Source organism: Rhea americana, unplaced genomic scaffold (assembly GCF_003343005.1).
Source record: "Rhea americana isolate MKP2758 unplaced genomic scaffold, rheAme1 scaffold_314, whole genome shotgun sequence".
Classification (NCBI taxonomy): Eukaryota; Metazoa; Chordata; class Aves; order Rheiformes; family Rheidae; genus Rhea; species Rhea americana.
Window position 1 is genome coordinate 557,981 of NW_028186440.1, and position 21,187 is coordinate 579,167.

General features: G+C 42.8%; 1 protein-coding gene across 1 annotated transcript in view; it reads left to right on the top strand.

Moving 5' to 3' along the window:
• The first annotated feature begins 125 nt into the window (after window positions 1-125).
• Window positions 126-21,187, top strand: part of PANX1 (pannexin 1) — a 27,641-nt gene continuing 6,579 nt past the window's right edge. Inside the window, exons 1-3 of the mRNA XM_085310257.1 lie at window positions 126-351; window positions 10,840-10,979; window positions 20,528-20,751. Of these exons, the coding sequence (XP_085166383.1) occupies window positions 171-351; window positions 10,840-10,979; window positions 20,528-20,751 (545 nt within the window). The 5' untranslated portion in view covers window positions 126-170. The remainder of the gene's footprint in view (window positions 352-10,839; window positions 10,980-20,527; window positions 20,752-21,187) is intronic.

Here is a 21,187-nt window from a genome sequence, read left to right on the forward strand (position 1 = left end):
CGCGGACACCCCGCGGACACCCCGCGGACACCCCGCTTCCCCCGCCGCCGCCGCCGGGCGGGGCCGGGAGGCGGGGCGGGGCGGGGCCGTGCCGGGCCGAGCCGAGCCGGGCGGGGCCGGGCGAGCGGCGGCGGCGCTGCCGAGCCGTGCCGTGCCGAGCCGAGCCCGCGATGGCCATCGCGCACATCGCCACCGAGTACGTCTTCTCCGACTTCCTGCTGAAGGAGCCGCCGGAGACGCGCTACAAGGGGCTGCGGCTGGAGCTGGCGCTGGACAAGATCGTCACCTGCATYGCCGTGGGGCTGCCGCTGCTCCTCATCTCCCTGGCCTTCGCCCAGGAGATCTCCATCGGTAACCGGCACCTCCCGCCGGGCCGCGGGCGCCGGCGGGGTCGGCGGGGCCCGGCGCGGGGGAGGAGGAGGAGGAGGAAGAGGAGAAGGAGAAGGAGGAGGAGGAGGAGGAGGGCGGTGTGGCGGGGCCCAGGCCGGGCCGGGCTGTCCCCAGGCCGCTGGGGTCCTCCGCGGTGCCCCTGGGGCCGCGGCGGTTCGTGCGGTTTGCGGGTGTCCCCTCCGCCCCCCGGGCAGCCCCGGCGCCTGGCCGGGCCCTGGGTGGCCCGTGGGGCCGTGGTGGTGCGGAAGGGGTTCCTTGACCCCCGACCCAGGTCTTGGGTTTTTGTGGTGTCCCCCGAAGCAGACGTCCCTGCACTTGGCAGCTGTTGAGGTGACCTGTGCAGGGGACATTTGGACGTGGCTTTGGATGCTCACCTGCTGCCTCTCCTAACCTGGTGGGGAGGATTAGCTCTGCCTGGCGTTTCAGCCCTCCCAGGTGGGAGCCTCCTGCCCTTCGAAGGAAGACTCCGTAGCTGAAGTCCTCCGGGGCTAGGGCTCAGCACCCACGTGCCTGCAGGGTGCCCTGGGCCTCAGGCAGAGGCTGCAGTGTGAGTGCGTGAGGAGYGGTTTCCACCACCCTCTCCAAAGCACCCCCTGTCCCTGTGTCGCTGGGACTACAGCAGCAGGTTCGTTTGGGCTATGGGCAGCGTGCAGGAGGGAGCGTGGCTTTCCTGGAGCAGACAGTGCCTCCTCATAATGTTTTATCCAGGTGTCAGGCTTCCTGGGTTGTACTTTTCTTCTCTTTCYCCATTCCCATCTCTTCCTTGGAGAATATCCAAATGGTAGAGGTAATTTGACTTCTTTGGTGTCACTCTAACACCTCTGGTGCAAGGCCGCCCACAGCTCAGTTGCTRTGTCTGTAGGCATTGTTGCCTGCCTTCTCCTTCAGGTGTGGTTTAAAGAAGGTGACAGCCACACCAGTCTGTGTCTCAACGTTGGTCAGCCTTAAACATAAGCACCATGCTGAGCTGTGCCTTGAGGACTGTCCATGTGCAGTGTCGCACTTYCCAACACTTGGAGTTCTTTGCAACAAGGTTTATTTGTAATTTAGGAGCTGTCAGGGGTAGGTGCCTGGGAGAAGGGCTTTCAGGACTGAGGATGTCTCGGTTGTATGTTGATGCTGGTCTCCTGCTCCTCAGATTTGAGCTGCTTTACGACCTCGCAGGGTAATGCTGCGTGTAAGTGGTGCTTTTGCCTCTGCGAACGCCAAACTGCGGCCTTGAGGCAGTGGGAGCAATGGGGGTGCTCTGAGAAGTCTTACCCAGTTCTGCTGCGGGCAGCAGGATCCTCGTCAGCTGTGCTGCTGCTGCTGTGTCTCGTAAGACCTGGTCTGCCGGGAAGCATTGCCACAGCAGTGATCATTGAAAAGCTTCTTGATTGTGGTGTTAAGGGTCAGCGTTTCTGAAACTGTTCGGTTCAATTTCTGTTGAAAGGATGTGTAACTCAAGGTATATTTTACATGAGAAAGGCCAAATTATCTTTTTTCACTGATTATTTTACTGTACTTTTTCCCCATCCCCAAGTTACATGAGTACTTGTGCAACAGCGTAATGGTCAATCCTTTCAGCGTCTGAGAAGTGACTGAAGTGACTTGGATTTATTGTTCAGAGTCKTCTTTATAAAAATATGTTGCATGTAAGAATTGTTCTGAATTTAAATGGCACTATCYAAATTAAGATTTTGTAGGTGAATAAGCACTTTTGTTGTCCACTTTTGAGACAGAAGTGAATCATAGGACTTCTGGCGCTTTCAGAAATAGTTGGTTTTACTGCATGTACCTGTTTACTGGCATTCGGTGTATATATATATACATATATACCAAAGATATATGTTCTATACTCCAGCTATATGTTTTATAGTTCTGAGTAAAGCAGCTCTCAGGAGGCTAGAAATGGGTTGTACTGTGAACTGGTGGTGAATCTGTGCAAAARCATTGTGAATAGCATTAATCAGATATCAGACTGCTTAACAGGTAAAATTCCTCTAGAGTGCTCTGTTTACATCTAGCTACACACCTGTTTTGGTAGGTGTAAACAGAGTATTCTTACTTGCAATAATCCAGCAGAGGAATCGAGGATAACCAGGACCAGGACAGGATTGTCACAACCAGATCTGAGTCCTGTGGAAGGTTTGTTTGGGCAGAGACTTGAAGAATTATTTCTGTGATACAGCATGCTGCTTTTAGTTTTAGATCTACTACTGATCTGTTCATGTTTCTTCCTCTTGAAACAATGYAAAAGAGGGCTTTTATTTTACGGGGCTGTAAAATAAAGGTTTTCTATTTAGAGTATGGACTTAGCAGTTGTTCTTCCTCTGCTTGCCCTCTGGTCAGGATGCCAGGATCCACCTTGGTTTGAAATAGAGGCTGCATATGAGTCCTCTTCTTTTGTGCAACTCTGGAGATTTTTTTCTCATTTTTCTTCCTCATGTGAAGCTCCAACTTACGGTTACATTACAGAGGTTGGTGAAGGGTATCTTAAATGCTTATTTTTCTTAAATCAGTTTAAAAATTCTCATCTTCACTAATCAGACRGTTGGTCCTCAGTGTACAGTATACATTATGTCCTTCAGTATTAAAATAATTCTAATTGAATAGAATAGTTACAATATATCCTTAAAGCAACAATTAAAACAGGCACTAAATCTTGCACTACAGGAATATGCCATGTGTTACTTTTTGCTATTCTGTGTTTTTGCTATAATATTTTGCTATATTTGTGTTATTCTGACAGCCTGTAAGAAAAAAGCTGACATTTAAAATTGAGCTCTTCTGTTTGAAAAATAGARGAACACCTATGTGATGCAAAGCCCCAGTGTGAGGTGAAACTACACCACGTGGTTTCTGTATAGAAAGTGATAGTATACCAACSGTGTTGCCATTGGACAGCTATCTCCTTTTCCCACGCCGTATTTATTGCTTAGCAGACAGGCTGCTTAAATGACTTAGTAAAGCTATTTTCATKAAGGCTTTTGGGGGGTTGGTGAGGGGTTTCGTGGCTGGATGAGCATAATTCTGTAAGCAGTAGTGGTATTTGTTTCAGACACTTCCTTACGTAGTTGTACTTTGAAAAAGTTCGGAACTGCTAACTCAGAGAAAATGGAAAGGTCTGTTTTAGCTCTGAAGTAGTTGCGAAAGCAATATGTGAGTCACAACGTGAAAATATCCCTGCCTCTGGGTACAGAAATTGCACACGCTTTCCAAAAATGAGTGCTTAGATCCTATTTCTGTTGGGATAATTGCATTTTTCCCACCTACATTATCTTGGCAGTCATAGCTGGATACTGCTGTTAGCTTCACTTTCTGTTCTGTTTTGGTATTTTGTTGTAGCATAGTGTTAGATAATGGCAATTTTTATTCTACAGGTGGTTGCTGTTAATTGTGCAAAACAATTAGATATTAACGTGTTTACTAAGGCTTAGGAGGTTTCCTGAAGCCTTCAAGTAACTTTTGGTTTTGATATAAATTTCAGATAACAAATGAGATTCAAATTGCATATCACTGATATTGTGTTTTTTTTTTTTTGCCAGAGATGCTTCTTCTGCACTTAGATGCTGCCATGGTGAGTGCTGTGGAAACTCCCTGGGGTCAGCAGGCTTGCAGTGTCTGCCAGAGGAGGAGATGCAGCATACGTTTAATATGCTATATTTTAGAAAACCATGATCAGCTGCAGATTTGCCAGGATTTCAATTTTTTTCTRATATGATATTTTCTGATATTTCCTTACATTCTATATGTTATTTTCTTATATTATTTGAGAGTTCTTTGGGTAAATATACTTCAGGTGGTCAGGTACTACAGTAACAGTAATATAAACAATAACAGTAACATAAATATGGCTAAATCACCCATTTCTCCTATAGAGAAAAAAAAAACGTAAAATAAAGATGTGGGCACACTTAGCCTTATTGACGCGAGTTTTTCTGTGTCATTGTTCTGTCATTATGTTTTTAATAAGAGTAGCTCTGGGATTTGRTTGATATTTCAGTTTTTAAACCATTTGTGTATATTATATGACATGCTTTCTTAATGTAAACAAGTTGTCTGAAAGCACAGACATTTATTATGGCAGCACTGTCTGTTACAGTAGCAGGATATAGGATATTCATTTTTAGTTGTATTGCGTTGAAATGTTGTTTCACAGTCTGTAACTTTGCCCCTGCAGTCAGAGAGGTGGCTCCCCGCCGAGGATCTCCACAGATACTGCGAAAGCAGAAGCTCCTCTGCCGGGAGATGGATGGTTGAAATTGTGCTTGGTGTCTGACCCTAGGGCTTTGTGTTAACTGTACGTAGAAGGGGAGGAAGAAGTCTCCAAACCCCTGCCAGAGCTGATGTTCTCTGCCAGGGGTGTCTCTGTGTATAAAAGAGCAGAGGACTCCAAAGAGCTGAATGGCTCCAGCAAAGCTCTGGTCGGAGCGTGGCTGAACTGGAGCAGCAGGAGGTGATGTCTAGCGCGTCTGTTGCTGCTGGCTGGTGCGTGGCTGGCGAGGAGGAGAGGCGCTGCTGGGGATGCCATACTTCGGCTTTCTTGTCTCGAGCGTTAGACCAGTGACTGACCTTGGCGTTTGCTCAGCGCTGGCCCCGCCTGTTGCAGAAAGCGGCTGTGACAGTCCTCCCTGCRTACAAGCAAGCCGAGCGCAACAGGCGGGCTGAGCTGCACAGTCGGAGAAGGGAAAGCAGACAGTCCTGCCTGACCTTCTTCCAGGAAAACAACTGAAGCCCTGAGCAGATAGAGGGGGTGAGGCAGAGAGAAACTGAAACCAGCTGCTTAATCTTGGTGGAGGATTATTTTCAAATTATTTCTAGGAAAAATATCCACTCTTAGGAGTGAAGTGCATCACTCACACGACAGAAACTGGAGAACCTTGGGCATCATCCTCATGAATGTGCATTTGCTTGTCAGTGGTGGCAGGAGGGCTGATTAGGAAGTGCCTGGCCACAGACCAACCCACAGTAGCCAGATTAAATCTATAGAGCAGCCATTCAAATCTATAGAAAGGAAAAATCAAATATGGGACTATATTGTAGCAAATACACCAAGGAATAGTCTTAACTTTTGGATTAGGCTTCTTTCCTCTGTTGCTGCTCCCTCACCGGCCCTCCCCCATGATGTTCATCTGTCTTCACGTTCACAAGTCGCTGGGGAGGCTTTTGAGAAATCCTATCTTGTGATTTCCGTAAAGTTGTGGCTAAAATTAAATTGGATACAGTTAAGCCAAAGACTATTGTAGCTGCTGGCTGACAGCTTGAAAAGTGTTTCTAAGAGCTGCTGAAGCAGTCGGTGTGCTAATGGTGGAGATCTGCCCGTCTTGCATTTGGTTCTAGAGGATGATCTAGAAACTGGAGCATCAATGACAGGCCTGTGCCAAGAGGCGTGTGAGCAGCACCTGGCCAGAGCCGTGGTTTTCAGTCTCTTTCAAACGGCGTGCTCCGAAGCATCTTCCTCTGGAGGTGCGGACCGCTGAATAGCAACCTTGTGCTCCCAGGTACAGGCTTTGCTCCCCCCTCCCCTTAATCCTCCTTACAGKCCTCTTTAGAAGCAGGCTGTGCGCCTGGGGTTCAAAAGCACCAGTCCAGAGAAACACTTCAGAACAAGCTAATGTCACTGTGGATGTTTCAACTATTTACTGATGTTTTATTTTTTTCCCCCCTTCCTTTTACTTTTTTCCTCCTCTATAAACTGTAAAATCAAAGCTCTGGAATGAAATGCACCATTCATCTACTGCAAAACTGGCCAGTTACCCCATGATTTATCATAGGGTAACTGGAGGAAAACCTTTAGATTTTCTTACTATGGCTATTAAAATCATTACAAGAGCATGTAAGTGTTGACTTTTCTGATGAAAGCGTTAGGGTGATGTTTCAGTTCAGAGAGCAGGTGCAGGAGCTGCGCTGCTCTTTGGCATGTGAAGAGTGTTCAGTGAATAGCAGAAGTTACAGTCATCAGAACAGGCCTGTCCAAGCAGCTAGGACAAACTTTTAAAAACATTTACTTAAATGTCAAAGGATAAATTGTCTTTGGGTGAACATTTGCAGCTGTTGGTAAGGAGACTTTTTTTGTTTTAATCTCCTTGATGGGAATTTAAGTCACAGAGAAGTACGAGTCCTCCCCCCCACACACTTTTTTGTTTTTCCTCATGATTCAGAAAAGTCTCTCATTTGATATATGTGCTTGATGAATACCTAGCTGTTCTCCCACTGCATAACTTTGAGACATCTCTAAGAAATAACTGACCTAACTCCTAATGAAAAACACTGGGTAGCTCCTCTAACCAACTCTCCTTAAATATTGCATTTACTTTACATTCTGCTGCTACTCCATTGCCAAAGTAAACCTCAATGAATAGATTCTTTTTGCTTGTGCACCCATTTGTTTTTCTCCATACTTCCCTTTTTACATTTAATATCTATTCTGTTTTAYCCAACACACTATTTTGGTCCATAAGAAGCATCTATAAATGTAATAAAATCATTTCTTCTGGTCCGTTCTCAGTGCACATGTGTACACACAGGCACAGCGTCGATTCTTTAYTGGCATGCATCAGGACATCTTTTTCACATGTTTTCATAGGTTTTAGTGTTGGTGTGGGGCATGTGCCTTGCACGGTGCATGGCAGTCTGTTCATTGTGTATATGTGGCTTGATTTTCTTGTTCGTGGGTTTTTCTTTAGTGGCTGATAAAGTAGATAATTCTTGCTAGATAAAATCAATTATTTGGGTATTGTGGCTAGTTCATTTTGCCTAGTGTAAAATTATAGAAGTAATTAATGGCTGGATTTTCATCCGAGCCTATGCAAATATTTTTTTTTCCTTCCCCAGTAATTGCAGTGTATTAGAAAGCAAATAATTATTTACTGAAGGTTTAATGCTGTCAAATACAGACCTCCAGATCCCGGTTCAGTAGTAGTTCAGCTTGTGATTAACATCAGTCCTTGGGATAGTCTGTGTTAGTTGCATTGCTTTGATTAGGTGCCTAAGCATCGAGAGAGGTGTTGAGCCTCTGGAGAAGAAACCTGCCCTGCATGCTGGGCTTCAACCCTCTGTTGAGGAATAGCGCAGGGGCTCCTGCCAGCRCCAGCACAGACTGAGCGGCACTGGGGGAGGCTGGGCCTCTTCCCTTCCCTCCTTCCACACCGGCAAAGCAGGCTGAGACCATCCTGGGACCGTCTCCTTCAGACGGGAGCTTTTTCTTGGGATTCCAGGAGGGAAGAAAGTTTCCTTTTCAGAAAGCATCTACAAGTGCAGTGGGGTGGGAACCTTGGGAGTGACTCAGACCCTGCTCTTTGAGCATCCATAGCAAAATTTCCACCTCCATTTGTGAAAGAGAAGCCAGCGTTCACTTCTAACTCTTAAGAAATCCCAGTGGTGACTGAGACATCTTTTCTCAGACACCTAACGATCAAACCATCAGGCAGGCTCATGCTAGTTTTTAAAGTGCTGCAGAGGACCTGCAGAGTAACCGAGTGCAGTAGGAAAGGACTCTCCTATCACAGGCACTGAGAAAGTTAGTACTAGAAGATGATTTWAAAAAAAATATATATGTTGCCAAGYGTAATTGTAAAATCAGCCAAAGCAACCACTTAATGAGTGCAATCATTTACTGTCACTCATCCCTCTTGCTGTGTCTTTTATCTCCCTGYCATCGTTCTGGGCTTGGCTGCTGGGATTCTTTTGCCTTTCTGTTACTTGTGGGAGTGAAGAACTGGGAACGGCTTCATGTCACGAAATCAGGAAGGCCATTTCTTTGATAGCAGAGGACTATTAACCTTCCATAAACTAGCTCTGCATGTGTGTGTGTATGTGTGCACATATATATTTACATATGTATCTATATACATAGTGATTCAATGACAGCAATTTGGTCTTTTGCCTAAGTTCTACTTCAGCAAAGATTACAACTTTTCTTCTTTTTTTCTCACATTATTCAGAATGTTCAAAAATAGACTAAATTCTCATATGGGTTTATTGATATTACTCCTTCAGAAGGTGGAGAAGAAAAAAAGATAGAAAATTTTGAACATTTTCARTTGCATTTAACTGTATTCTCTAGATTTTGCACAGAAACATCCTCTCCATTTAAGTCCTAGAATACCACTGTTAGTGCAAAGTGGTGATTTGCATTAGCAAGTACTTACAGCCAGTACTGCAATAAATTAATTTAAAAGCAATGTAAGATCCAGAGGGTCCCCAGCTTCCAATGATGTCTGTCTCTCTCTGCTTGGCTCCCAAGTCAAATTCCCAAAGGTTCCTGAAGTCCCTGCTGAAACTTTCTGAAAATGAGGAGCAGGCTCATTGCTCTGTTGCACCACCGGGATTGCTACAATTAGTCTGGTATGAAGTTGTGCTTGTAACTCTTTGGAGAGGGAGGTTGTCTGGCTTTTTCATTACTAATTTAAACACTTGATCGCTTTCAGTGGTTTCCCACGCATGGAGTGAGCGCTCTGAATACACTTCCTTTACAGATGGTGCAGACGTGACTAGGACAAAGCRCGGTTCTGAACGCTCCTCTTGCTTTGCCCTCTGAAAGGGTCATTTATTTACTGCTCCGCATAYGGTCTAGCGTCAGTAACAGGAGTTTTGTTAAATAATGAGAGCAGAGCCTAAACGGGCCCTATCCAGCAGGGAGGCTCAGACTGGCTGCTTACTTTCTGCAGTGTCTTTCTTGAGCTTCCATAGATTTCTTCCACAGATGGAAATTCTCTGGAAAGTAGAAACTCTTGGAGCTTCTCTCTTGGAGAGAGTGAAAACTGCTGGTGCTGTGCCAACTTTGTTAAATCACATGAGCTCTCTTCTGATAAATAGCAACTTGTTTGCCATAGGGGAGGCTTGTGACAAATCAAACCATGTCATTATGACACTGCAGCTTTGGAAATAATTGTAATAGTGGCTCATAAGGGAAGGCTTTATATTCATAATGCTCCTTGACTATGCTGCATTGTAAAATGGCAACCAAAATTACAGTGTTAAGGCAGTTAGCCCCTCTTATAAAGTAAGTTCTCATTGTCTTAAGAGCTAAACCAGAAAATAGGCACAAAAAAACAAAGCAWTTTTATATGAAATATTTATTACGGTAAAGCACGCATCATCTAGTGTTAACTTTGCTGATGATTTTTTTTCCTGAGGAAAAATATAGCAAATAATCAACCCTCTAGCTTTTTTGATGTCTGTATTTTCAAAGCTTTTTTAAAAAGGCATAAGTAAATTATCTGAACATAATTAAATAATGCTGACAAATTATAGACCTGCTCTTAGTGAATCTTAGTTACTGTGCAATTAACTGTTCTTCCCTCCAGCACGCTCCTTGCAAATATGGTCTTTCCAGCAGGGGTGCAGAGCACTTTCTGAGTTGAGGTATAGGTATATAGGTATAGGAGGTTGTGCTTGAAGAGCCATCTCCACTTTGAACTGTTGTTTGATGAAGCAGCTATCTTGTTTCAGGACCTAGGGAAGCCTACTAGAAACTTTTTGCCTTCAATATCAAAGCTTCAACAAAGGAAACGAAACCTTGGTCCTGTTTTATTAGCTCTCACCTAAGCCACTAATATCCACGTCATCTAATAATACCACCCTTCATCACTGAGATACACTGTGGGAAGACTTAACTGGTGACTGTAGCTGGTTAGATCAGGATTTGACCTGAAGCTGGCTAAATAGCTGCTCTTCTGTCCTCTGTGCCTTGGTCTTAATTTGAAGTTCTGGAACAGCTGGAGAGGTGCAGGAAGTAACTGGAGAGGGCTGGGGTATGGCTAAGCCCTAGGCACAGCACATCACTGCACTGGTGAAGAGAGGTCCAGGGTCCTTCAGGAGTGCCTAGAGGCTGGTATTGCTCTGCCAAAAGGAAATCCCTGTTTTCACCTATGTAACTTGTAACTTGTGCATGGTCTCAGCAGCAGAACAAGTGGCAGCACCTTGGGATAAGTTTGTCCTTGTGTTACTGCAAGCATTGCTGGRTGGTAGGAATGGTGTTTGCAGTCTTATTTTGCTAAATGCATAAGCTGTAGCTTATGCATGTGGGAAATACAGCTGTTGAGTATCATAGTAACCGTTTCCTCAGGAAACTGGCCATACATGATCACGCTTTATATCTGTTTGTTCCCCTTTGGGCAGCCTGAGTCAAATGCAAGGGAGAGAGTTGGATCTTGGAGGTTRTGTTCCCAAAATACTTAAGGCATAAAAGACAGATGCTTCTAATATCGCTTCTTTGGAGAAAGGTACAATATTGGCTTAACCCTCACCAGATGTCAGAGAATCCAYGTGGGAACATAACCCCTTGGATGCAGTTTTGCGGGAATGGAGTGACTCTATGCTGTGCAGAACTGCCTTGTTTTATTTTATTGCCTAAGGTAATAGCTTCAGTTAACACTAAATCCCAAGTGTAAGCTTTTCTTTCTAAACTTGATTTCCCTTTTTAAAATCTTCCAAACATATGATAACTTTTGCTTTGTTTTTCAGGTGCTCAGATAAGCTGTTTCGCACCCAGCTCCTTCTCCTGGCGACAAGCTGCTTACGTGGACTCCTATTGCTGGGCAGCTGTGCAGCAAAAGCAACCATCCCAGAACAACTTAGAAAATGTTCCCCTGTGGCTTCATAAAGTATGTACAGGTCTCCTTCTTGGAAAAATTGGCTGAATATAGAAGTCTGTGCTTGCCTTACCTTTCTCATTCCTCCTCTGCTGTAATGTCTGGCTGTGAATTGACTTTATTTTTAGAGAAGATGTTTTCTTTCTCTTGCTTCCAAACAAGGCGAGATGGGAAGAGATATTTTCTGCTTTTAAATAAAGCATCTGTCTTGGTATAATAACAAATATCTTCAGTTATCTGACACAAGTGTAATGTTAATGTGCTGCCCTGGCGCTGGGTGTCTGACCTGACTTTACTCAGGAGCTATTTTAAAATCATGAAATAAAACAAAAGCCACAGCRTCTGGCTTAATGCCTGTATCAAAATCTTACTTAAGACAGTAAGAACGTAAGATAGCAATAAGACAGTAAGAGCATTTAGTATTTTTATTACATTATACTTAGCCTGTTGTGCCTGGGGAGAACTTGACTCGTGTCAGATGTGTACACTGATGCTGCAGTGATGGGGGTTTGGGGACAGATGCACTACATGTTGGGTAGCAACACATTTCACCCGTTTTCATTGTGCTCTTCTGAGCTTCCTCAGACTGTTTCCTGGCAAACTATGAGTTGGCTTTCTCTGCTGTAGATAAAAGCAGCATCAGAGTGAATGTGCAGTAAGGAGCCTGTTTTATAGGTAAAAAGTGTGCTGGGTACTAAGATACTTGGGATGGCTCAGAACGTTTAGCTGAGGTTTGACAGCAGCTGCAAGCTCTGGCTGGACGACATGCCATTGCGGGGAGCTCACTCCACTTGAGAAGCAATGAGCTCTGCTCGGGCCATGCTGATACTGAGGTAGCAAATGCTGTTGGAGCCTGGCAGATTTGGGGTGCTCTGTGCCACCTTCCCCCAGCCGCCTTATTATTTTGTTACATCATGGCTGGGAGCCATGATACTCCCAGATCCAAGCTGCAGCTTTGCCCCAGCAAATAACTCCAATGGCAACTCAGAGCAGTGGAGGACCTGGTGAAGAGGTAGCTCAGGCCTGGGACGTGCAGTACCTGTATTTCTGGGCTTTCCTAGCACATTGTATACCTCAACTCTCATTATCCAGGCAGCTAGTTGTGTATACACTGAAGGACTATTCAGAGCTGTCTCCTATTTTCATCTGCTGACTCAAATTGCTAAATAAGAATTTACTGCTGCCTTCTCCAATTAGCTCTGCACATAGCCTTGATACAAAGGTGTTTTGTTTCATGAATATTAAAGCCAAATTTGTTTTCTAGGCTAAATTCTGTTTTGTTCAATTACTGCTCCAATTCTTCTTAGTCAGACCTTCTATTGAGACCAGTGCAGGCTGGTGGGACATCTTGGAGTGTCCATGTATGCAGTTCATTACATCTGCAGACCTGGATGTGCACTGATACATTTTTCCCTCTTTCTCTTGAGGGAGAGAGTTACTGTTACCTAATTTATTTTTGATAAATTTCACTCCATAGTCATATGTTGATAGTTGACAATTGCAACTACAAACTCCTTCATTTGCTATCCAGGAGAAATAGCTTAAGTAATCGTATTTTTATGACACAATTCACATTAATTTGCTGATTGATGCTCTCAGGAATTGATGCAGGGCCCCTATTTCCACAGTTCCTCTGTAGCAGCTTAATGGTATGTGATGTTTCCTTTTGAATATCACGCAGACTGGCTGCAAGAAATATATCTGAACAGCTGAGTCAGAATCTGTGACTGAGTCTGGGTGCCTCGTGTTAACTTCCTGACTCCATGCTTAGCTACCAACCCTTCCACTGATCCAGTCAGTGGAAGCCACACATACATACATACAGATACACATACATACAGAGGCCAGTATTAATAAATATCCTTCTACTTGTTCATCAGCTCTCATGCTTAACAAGTTTCCAGGGAATGAGCAGTGTTACAGCTCTTAACACTGGCCTTCAGTGCTTACTATACTGTCTTTGAGATACTTGGCTGTTCCTCAAATCTGGGGCCAGCAGCTGCTGGCCGCACCTGCTAGCTGACTTTGCAGGCTGATTGCCTTAGTGGGAAAAAGAGAGCTTTGGTTATTGCCTGGTGCCTGCAGTGTACTGCAGAGTATGTCAAAGCTCATTGCTCTGCAGAGCTTGACTAAGTAACGATTTTTAAAATGTGCAGAGCCTTTGTGGGGGCACAGTGATGTTAATGTGCAAAGGGAGTCTTCCTTAGCTCAGATGAGAGAAGGCTTTTCTCTGGGGGGGGACAGAGATGCAAGTAAAGGGAGTGCAGGGACTGTTATATCTAGCTTTTCTTTGAGAAATGCTTTAGGTTTTCTTTCTTTGCTCTGGGCAGCAGTGCAGTTATTTGCAAAGCATCTCAGGTWCTTTTTAATACTCTTGACTAACTTGGCAGCTCACTATATTAGCATGCTGGAACGCTCCATGAAAAGCAATTAAGGAAGTATTATATTGTGTTGGGGGAGGGGGGAATGAGGTTGTAGGCCCCAATTCCTCCTTGAAATGAATGGATTTCCTTGTGACATACTCTCTGTGCTCTGTCAGAAGAGCTGTCAAAGGTTGGCATCCTAGGATAGTACTAAATGCAGGATAGGATGGAAGTAGAACCATGCAGTTCTTTGTCTCATGATGAGTAAGTCAGCTTGCAGCAACTTGTCCTGCTTTTGTTCTAGGTATCTAGTTGCTTTGAAGGACTATCAAAACCAAGCCACATTATAAGAAAACCTGAAATCTTCCCATTTCCATCCTATTTCAGAATATGAGTTTGTTCTTGGATTTTTAGTTTTTCATTCACTGACATGTATACTTTAATTTTGAGGTCATCTCCAAAACTTTGGCACCTGCTGCCAGTCCTGTCTTGGGAGATCTCTCTCCACACAATTTATCAGTTTGAAGACTTGTTTTGGAGAGGAAAGGAGCATGCTGCAATTTTCTGAGTAGCATGACACATTCTGGTGGGCTATGCACTGCTAGAGAGGCTCTTTAGGTATTGTTACTCCTTGGAAAACRGGATATTTAAAATTTTCAGTGGTCCTGAAATAACTCTTAATATTGAATGGCCCTTAACAGAAAGCAAAATGTGTTGTTTACTCAAATACGTGACTCAAGAAATAAACTGTATTTGCAGATGGATACTAAGAGAGTATGATATGTACTGCCTATAATCTTAGTTTAAGAAGATTTCTTCCTCCTTGTCAGCTAAAAGATGTCAAAATACTTACGTGGTTAAGTCCTCTGATAAGACTCATCTTCAGGTCTGCCACTGATGAAACTCAGCCTGGTCAGGAGTCATTTTTTTTCTGATGTCTCTGTTTTCTTCTGCGGGTTTCCATTCAGACATGAACTCCCTCAAGAGGTTACTTGTACCTGTCTGAAGTACTAGAAGTGCCAGAACTGAGACACTAACTTCTAAAGATAGGTTGTAAAGAAAGGCAGGCAATGTTGATATGAGATGGAAGAGTTGTGTATTTGCTCCTTCTGTTCTCATTGCTTGCTTCTTGTCTCTAAAAATGAGTACTCCACCTGACAATTTGTTTTGACAAAATTTGGCTTGATTCTTCACTGAAATAGAAATAAATTGCTTGCCCACTGAGAGTGGCCAGTCCTTGCAGTCTAGTGGAGAAGATGACTGTACCAAGAAGACTTTATAATGTGTAGCATACAGAGAAAATTATACAGAAGTGCAAAGCAGAACACAGAGCATCATCTTACTGCCTCTTGATAGCTTCTAGGCATGATGGCAACCAAGCAAGTTGGTGGAGGTGGGGAAGGAGGGGATAGGATATTTTTATGACTTCTCTCTAGCCCTCAAACCTGGATTGCTAGAATAAGCAATGTAATCATGAGACTTTTAGGGTTTTAAAATTACTCTATTTTCTAGTCTACTATTATTTGAAGAGAGACAAGGAGGAAGAAGCAAAGCTGAGATAAAGGGAGGGAACAGTTCCTCAGATGAAGGGAATCAGTACTAGTGTGAAATGAAGGAAAATGGTTCATTTGCACGTTTCTGTATGCCTGACTGACAGGAGAAAGATTTCTACGCTTTTCTGTGCTACATATTGTAGCACAGCAAGGAAAAGCCACCCACCTTGGCTTAGGTCTCTGGAAAGTGCAGAGCAAATGTGATGGGACCTGCTCAGAGYATTGAAATATGAAGAATCGTTCTGAAGTCTGTGTGTGTGAAGTGAAACTTACCTTGTTCAAAATCTTCATGCTTTTGTATTAAAATTGTGACTTCTTGTGGACCTGTAGGTTGTTCTCTGACTTGCTTATCTGTAAAAGCATGTAAAAAATGAGGTTCTTCATTTTGTTGTTTATATAATCACAGTTGTTACCTGGTTCTTGTTACTCACTGTTTATTCAATGTTACAGTTGTCTGAGGACTCTTCCTCTTTCACCTATAAAGCCCCACCCAGGAGGATTAATGGCTATCAGTGCAAAAAAGCTTTAATGTAGATGTATTTACAAACCATTCTTGGAGTATGCAGTATTGTAACTGGTTTAGTCACATCATTTCTCTTACTGACTGAAGCTGGAGAAATACAGTTTTTCAAGTTGTATCAAAACAGAAGATAAATAAGGAATAGCTGGGATAGGAAAAAGCATGTGTATTGAAATAGTTTAAGATTCAGTTTCAGATCTGGACCCAGGGTAATATCTCAGCCACATGGCAATCTTTAGAATTATGAGTCATTTATGGCTCACATTTTTGCCAGAAAACCAATGAAAAGTCTCCCATTGACCCTACCAGGAATATGATTATGTCCAGAGGGAACTTAACTTTGCATGCAGAAACATTTTGTTGTTGTTAGCATATTTTGGTGGTGAGAGTGGGGAGGAAGGAAGGGATTCCTGTGCTTAGGCTCTTCTCAATGGAGTATAAAAACTTGGAACTGATGAAGGTGACATTTCATCATAATATTCTTTTCTATGTGAAATATTTTCATGCCAAATGAGTAAAAGCCTACAGTGTTTCTTTCTTTCTTTAGTATTCTACATCAGTGGATTTTCTCAAGATTAATTCAGACTTGTGAGTGCAGTTTAACAACCTTGTATTATTGTACTTAAAGTCAATATTTTACCTTTCTTGAGTATGGTGGAAGTCTGAATGCTTGCAGTCATTTTAGTAGTGTTTTCCCAGAGTAAATATGACTGAAGATGCAACAGCTGTTTTCTGAATGTCACTAAAGCTGTTCTCATCTTCTGCAGATCTTAGCAAGCTTTGTGTAGATCTGCCTCTTGAAAACGCCTTTTGGGTTACACTGCCCTTTTCAGAAACTTTTGCTAGGTGCCTGGCAGCTGCCTTATTTTTGTTTTAGCTCTATTTTCTTTGGATGACAAACATATTTCACCTTATAAAGAAGTTTTTAAAATACCCTTTTAATTTATTTGCTGTGTTTTTACTGGATCTTAGTGTTTTGGAGTTTAGTCTGATTTTTCTTTTCTTCAACAGAGTGTGGTGCCAACAATCTCTAAAGGGCAATTGTGTGATTCCAATATCTTATCTGCATGTACAAGTATACTACTCAAGCACTTTCTTCTGTACCTGGGCATTCACTTTGATTGTGCAATTAGCTGGTTTCTGAAAACTTGAAAGGAGTGACACATTTTCAAGAAGGCCAGGTCAACCTCTGGAAACTTGGATGTTTTTAGGGCAAGAGAAAGGAGATCTTAGAACTTAAAGACAGCCTGAGGTCTTTAGCTTTCCAGCTTCTCTACAGCTAGGGATAATTCTGTTTTCTCTCCTGTAAATACCTGTGACTCTGTGTGTTAGAAATGTATAGGGTGTCTTGGTCTCTCCCCACATCCYTATGCAGTTTGCCTATAGTGCACCTGGGTAAACACTATTAATTCTTTGCTTTGTTAACACAAGTTAACATGGGCTTCAGCAGTCCCTGAGAGTGAGTTGTCAGATACATTCTGCTCAGGTGTGAGGTACCTCTGGTTTTCCAGAGGAATTTGKCCATGGCCTCTAAAGCACACAGAGTTCAAAGATTTGCTGAAGTTAGCACAGAATCGGGTGCAGTTGTCTGAGCCCCTTCTCTTGGCTTTCTGATGGTCTGCCTCCTTGGGAGCTTGCTGCCTGACCCCATGTGCTGTCAAACCAGATGATGTGCAAGGAGGGAACCCAATTCCATCATCTTTAGCTTCCACTAGCTTGGTAGTATTTAGCAGAGAACATATAGGGACACTGGACTGGGTACCTAGAGCATGTGCTACTAGTTTCATCTCCTTTGTGCTTAGTAAAAATCACACAGTATCTATGCCTGGCACCTTTCAGAAATAAAATAATAATAATAAAATAACATAGCTGAACTCTGTTGCTCTGTTTTTGAGTACYGGACTCGTTGGCTCCTGCCCTGTCCTCTTCTCCTTGCAGGTGGAAATGAAGAAAGAATCAGGGCACCCAAGTAGCCGTATGACATTGATAGCCCTCAATGTGCTTTCACTAATGAAGTTTAGAAAAGAGCATTTTGTTCCATAAAAAGAGCATTTTATTTTATCTGTTATATATCAGTTTTAATCCGCTTTTAACTGGCCTTTCTTCAGTTATTCAATTTCATTTGCCACCTTAAATATAACATTGGGAACTTGCTGTTCCTTGCATGAATACCACAGAGTCCCTTCTTAAAATGAGAAGTCTTTGTGCATAGTTGTAAAATTTAGTCAGATGACCTAGATAATTCAAGACTTTTGCTCTGAAACCTGACTTTGCATTTTCACTTCTGCCTGTTAGTTCAAGGCCTCACATTTTAATGATTCGAAACAATTTGCCAGTCATCTAAGACTACTGCTGACAAATAGACCAAGTGTATCTTTTCTTTTAAAAAAGCTAGAATCTGTGAAGGATGGAGTCAAACATCAAATGCTGTGGAAGGCTTGACAAATGCAAACTCTCGTTTCTAAACAGAGACTTGAACTTGTGGCTCCTTCTGGCTTTGAGACTGTCAAGAAACACGTGCGTCTTTTTTTTCTCATGCTGCCATAAGCTGTAGCTCAAGTAGTGACGAGAGCCTTGTGAGAGCAGGCCTAGTAAATGCATGGCAAACATGCCTTTGCCCTAGTAGGATGATGCTTCTGGGTAAAAAGCCAGTAGGAAAGGGTCAGGGAGAGGGCAGAGGCTGACTCTGCACGAAGGGTCTGCAACAAGCAGGGGATGCAGGTGGAGTTGCAGGAGGCCTGGGGCAGCACTGCAGGGTTGATGCCACTGTGCAACTCAACAGAACATGCACCCCAAATCTTTTTGTAGATAAAAAGGAGTAGATAGGTGGAAGAACAGTGGAGGCTCTGGGCAGCCACTTCAGTGTATCAACTACTTTCTCTCTTGCTGAGTGTGATTAATACCGTTGAAAAGCTATTAATCAAATATTACTGGTGGTGTTTCCAAATTTGAGGGTAAGAAAGAGAGATCAGGAGGCTTTGATACCTGTAAAATTTCAAATGAATGAGTGGTGGAGGCAAATATTCTAAACCAATGTAGGATGTGTTGGCCACTTCTTCCTAAATTAGATATGTTGTGTCTCTCTCCTCCCAGCACCACTGGGGGGGTGTTAAGAGGTATATGGCACTGAAGTGAAGTCAAATAATCTTTCCAGCAATGTTTGACAAGCTTGCATTTGCTAAGGCCCATGAGAAATATATTACAGGAATCTAGATTGAAGAGTTTAGATAAGCTTAAGCTGCGTTCATAGAGAGGAGAGGTTCTGTTCTAGATAATACAGAATGCAGAGGATTGAAAGAGTCTGGCTATGAGACCCTAAAGGTCTGGGCTGACTAAAGCATCAGGACTTTGACCTGAGACGCCTGATGGCATTGTCCACAGTGATAAATAAGAAGGGCAGATTCTTGAGCTGCTGGATTTGAGTTGAATTAGAGAGAGAGRAAAAAAAAAGGCATACCACAGCTTTTCATCTGTGATGGAAGATTTGATGGATCTGGAGAAAAGCAGATGATCTAGGGATATCTCCTTCTTTGTGCAAAGAGGGAAGAGAGAAAGTAGTGAGGGCCAAGCTCCACAGAGCTTCCACAGGCTGAGGGTTTGGAGGAAGGATCATCTGAAGGGCACAGTAAGTGGAGCTGAGAGCTAGGAGACGATGGCCGCTAAGGATGTGATTTCAAGAGAATGAGCTTGTTCAGTTTGTTTAGAAGCAGTAGTTCAAAGAGAAAAACAGTGCTTCAAGTTTGTTGTCTTGGCTGCTGGCATAGGTGGGAGCTCTGGAGAGAAGAAACTCCAGATGGTTACTGTTGATAACCCATTTGGTGGGAGAGGCAGAGGAAGGAATGTAACCCAGAGACAGCATAAGGTGAGTGTGGTGTCATGGTGCAGAAGAAAAGATGGTCAGAATTCAGTGGCAGTACTGGGCATGTTAATCCAGAAGGAACTAGAAGGAATCCCCTAGATCTCTGGCCTGGGAGCTCAGTCCCCCACAGCAGAGCGGGGACAGACTGTGGCTGTAATATAGCAGTACAGGGTGGATGCTAGTTTCCTGATGATGAGGAAGAATCACCCCTAGTGGGATGTATGCTGTAACTACAGTCAGTCCTGCTTTGTTAAYGTAACTAGCTTTTTGAAATAAACTTGTTACTGGGTTAGCCATCCCTACAGGATTTCTCTTTCATTTTTAAAGGTGAGCCTTTCCTGAGGTTTTTTTCATGAAGACTGAAATAGCAATTTTGGCCAGGGCCYGGTTCTGATACTATTGAACAGAAGCAGTGGAATTATGAAGCTATAAGGAGCAAGTGAAAGCTGGCCTTTAAAAACAGCATTGTCTGCTTTCTGTGGCTATTTTGTGTTTTTATGTTTATTTTACGGGAGTTTTTTTATGTTTTTCATGGCTTTGTCTGACCACATGTCACAACTAACTCCCAGAGCTACTGCTATGTATAGAATGTGAACATCCTGAATGAGGCTTCATATTATGGTCTCCTGTTGCTGAGTGCAGTTTTGCTTTGTATGTTAATACCTTGCATGCATTCCTAATATTAAAAATAACACAGGATTTTGCTTTAATGATAGATGCTATAAGAAGCAGCTCTCCTGGATAAGGTGTCCACTAATATCAAATTATTTATTTAGTGCATACACAAAACTTAATCTCTCTTGATTAATGCAAACACAAGTTAACACATTAATATTAGGGGAGATTCTCATCYTGTGAAATATCTGTAGAACCACTGATGTAAGTGAAGATGTCTCGCTTGCACTGACTGATGGTTTCATCCTAAGTTTCCTCTGAAATTTTTCAATGAATGTGCATGTGTGTGSCTATAAACTGAAGTAAAGATACATTAAAAATAGCTGAAATTTTGTCACCACTATTAATTTAAAATTGTTTAGGAACTGGTGCTTGATTTCAGTCAAGTGAGCTTACGATCTCAAGATGGGCATGATTATAGGCTAGCCAAATTACCATCCCTGCATGTCTCAGATAACCACAAAAATGTATTTTTGTGCAAAGCATTTAAACAAAATCATAGGAAATTGAATAGGCTTATAGGGACTGATGGTAGCTGGTTGAGATTTCTATASAGGTAGAACCTAATCTAGTATTTTTCTCCCTTCTAGTTTTTCCCATATATCCTTCTGCTAGTTGCTATCCTGTTGTATCTGCCATGTTTGTTCTGGCGCTTCACTGCAGCACCACACCTTTCTTCAGACCTGAAGTTTATTATGGAAGAGCTTGACAAAGCCTATAACAGGGCAATCAAGGCTGCTAATAGCATTTGTAGTGCAGATCCCAAGGACTCTTCTGACTTGGTTACAAATGTTAATGAAAACGTGACCCAGAGGTAAGATATTGAGGCTTGGCTTTCTTTGCACTTTTTCTTAAGCTCTTAACAAATCTAATGTTTGCATTCTCATAGAGATTTATTGCAAAGGTTTGAATGTACATTTTTAAAACCAATTTAAAAGACATATCTGAAATCATTAGTGTGCACTTRGAGTTGGAACTTACAAATTTCTTTTATCAAAGAAAACATTTGATTAGTTTTTCAGATTACTAACAACCTGAGTTGTCCTGATTTCTTTTGTTGTAGCAGGCGTTAATTAGTTTTACCTAATATYCTGTAAGGACACAGAGATGGCTGTAGCCCTCGTTTATCAGTGTTCTTGGCAATTGCTCACACCCTGTGATGTACAATTTATTATCAGTCTTATCCTGTCTTATTAGATCTAAAAAGCTTCTGTTTAAAACAAAAAATAGCAAAAAGAAAAAGCACCAAA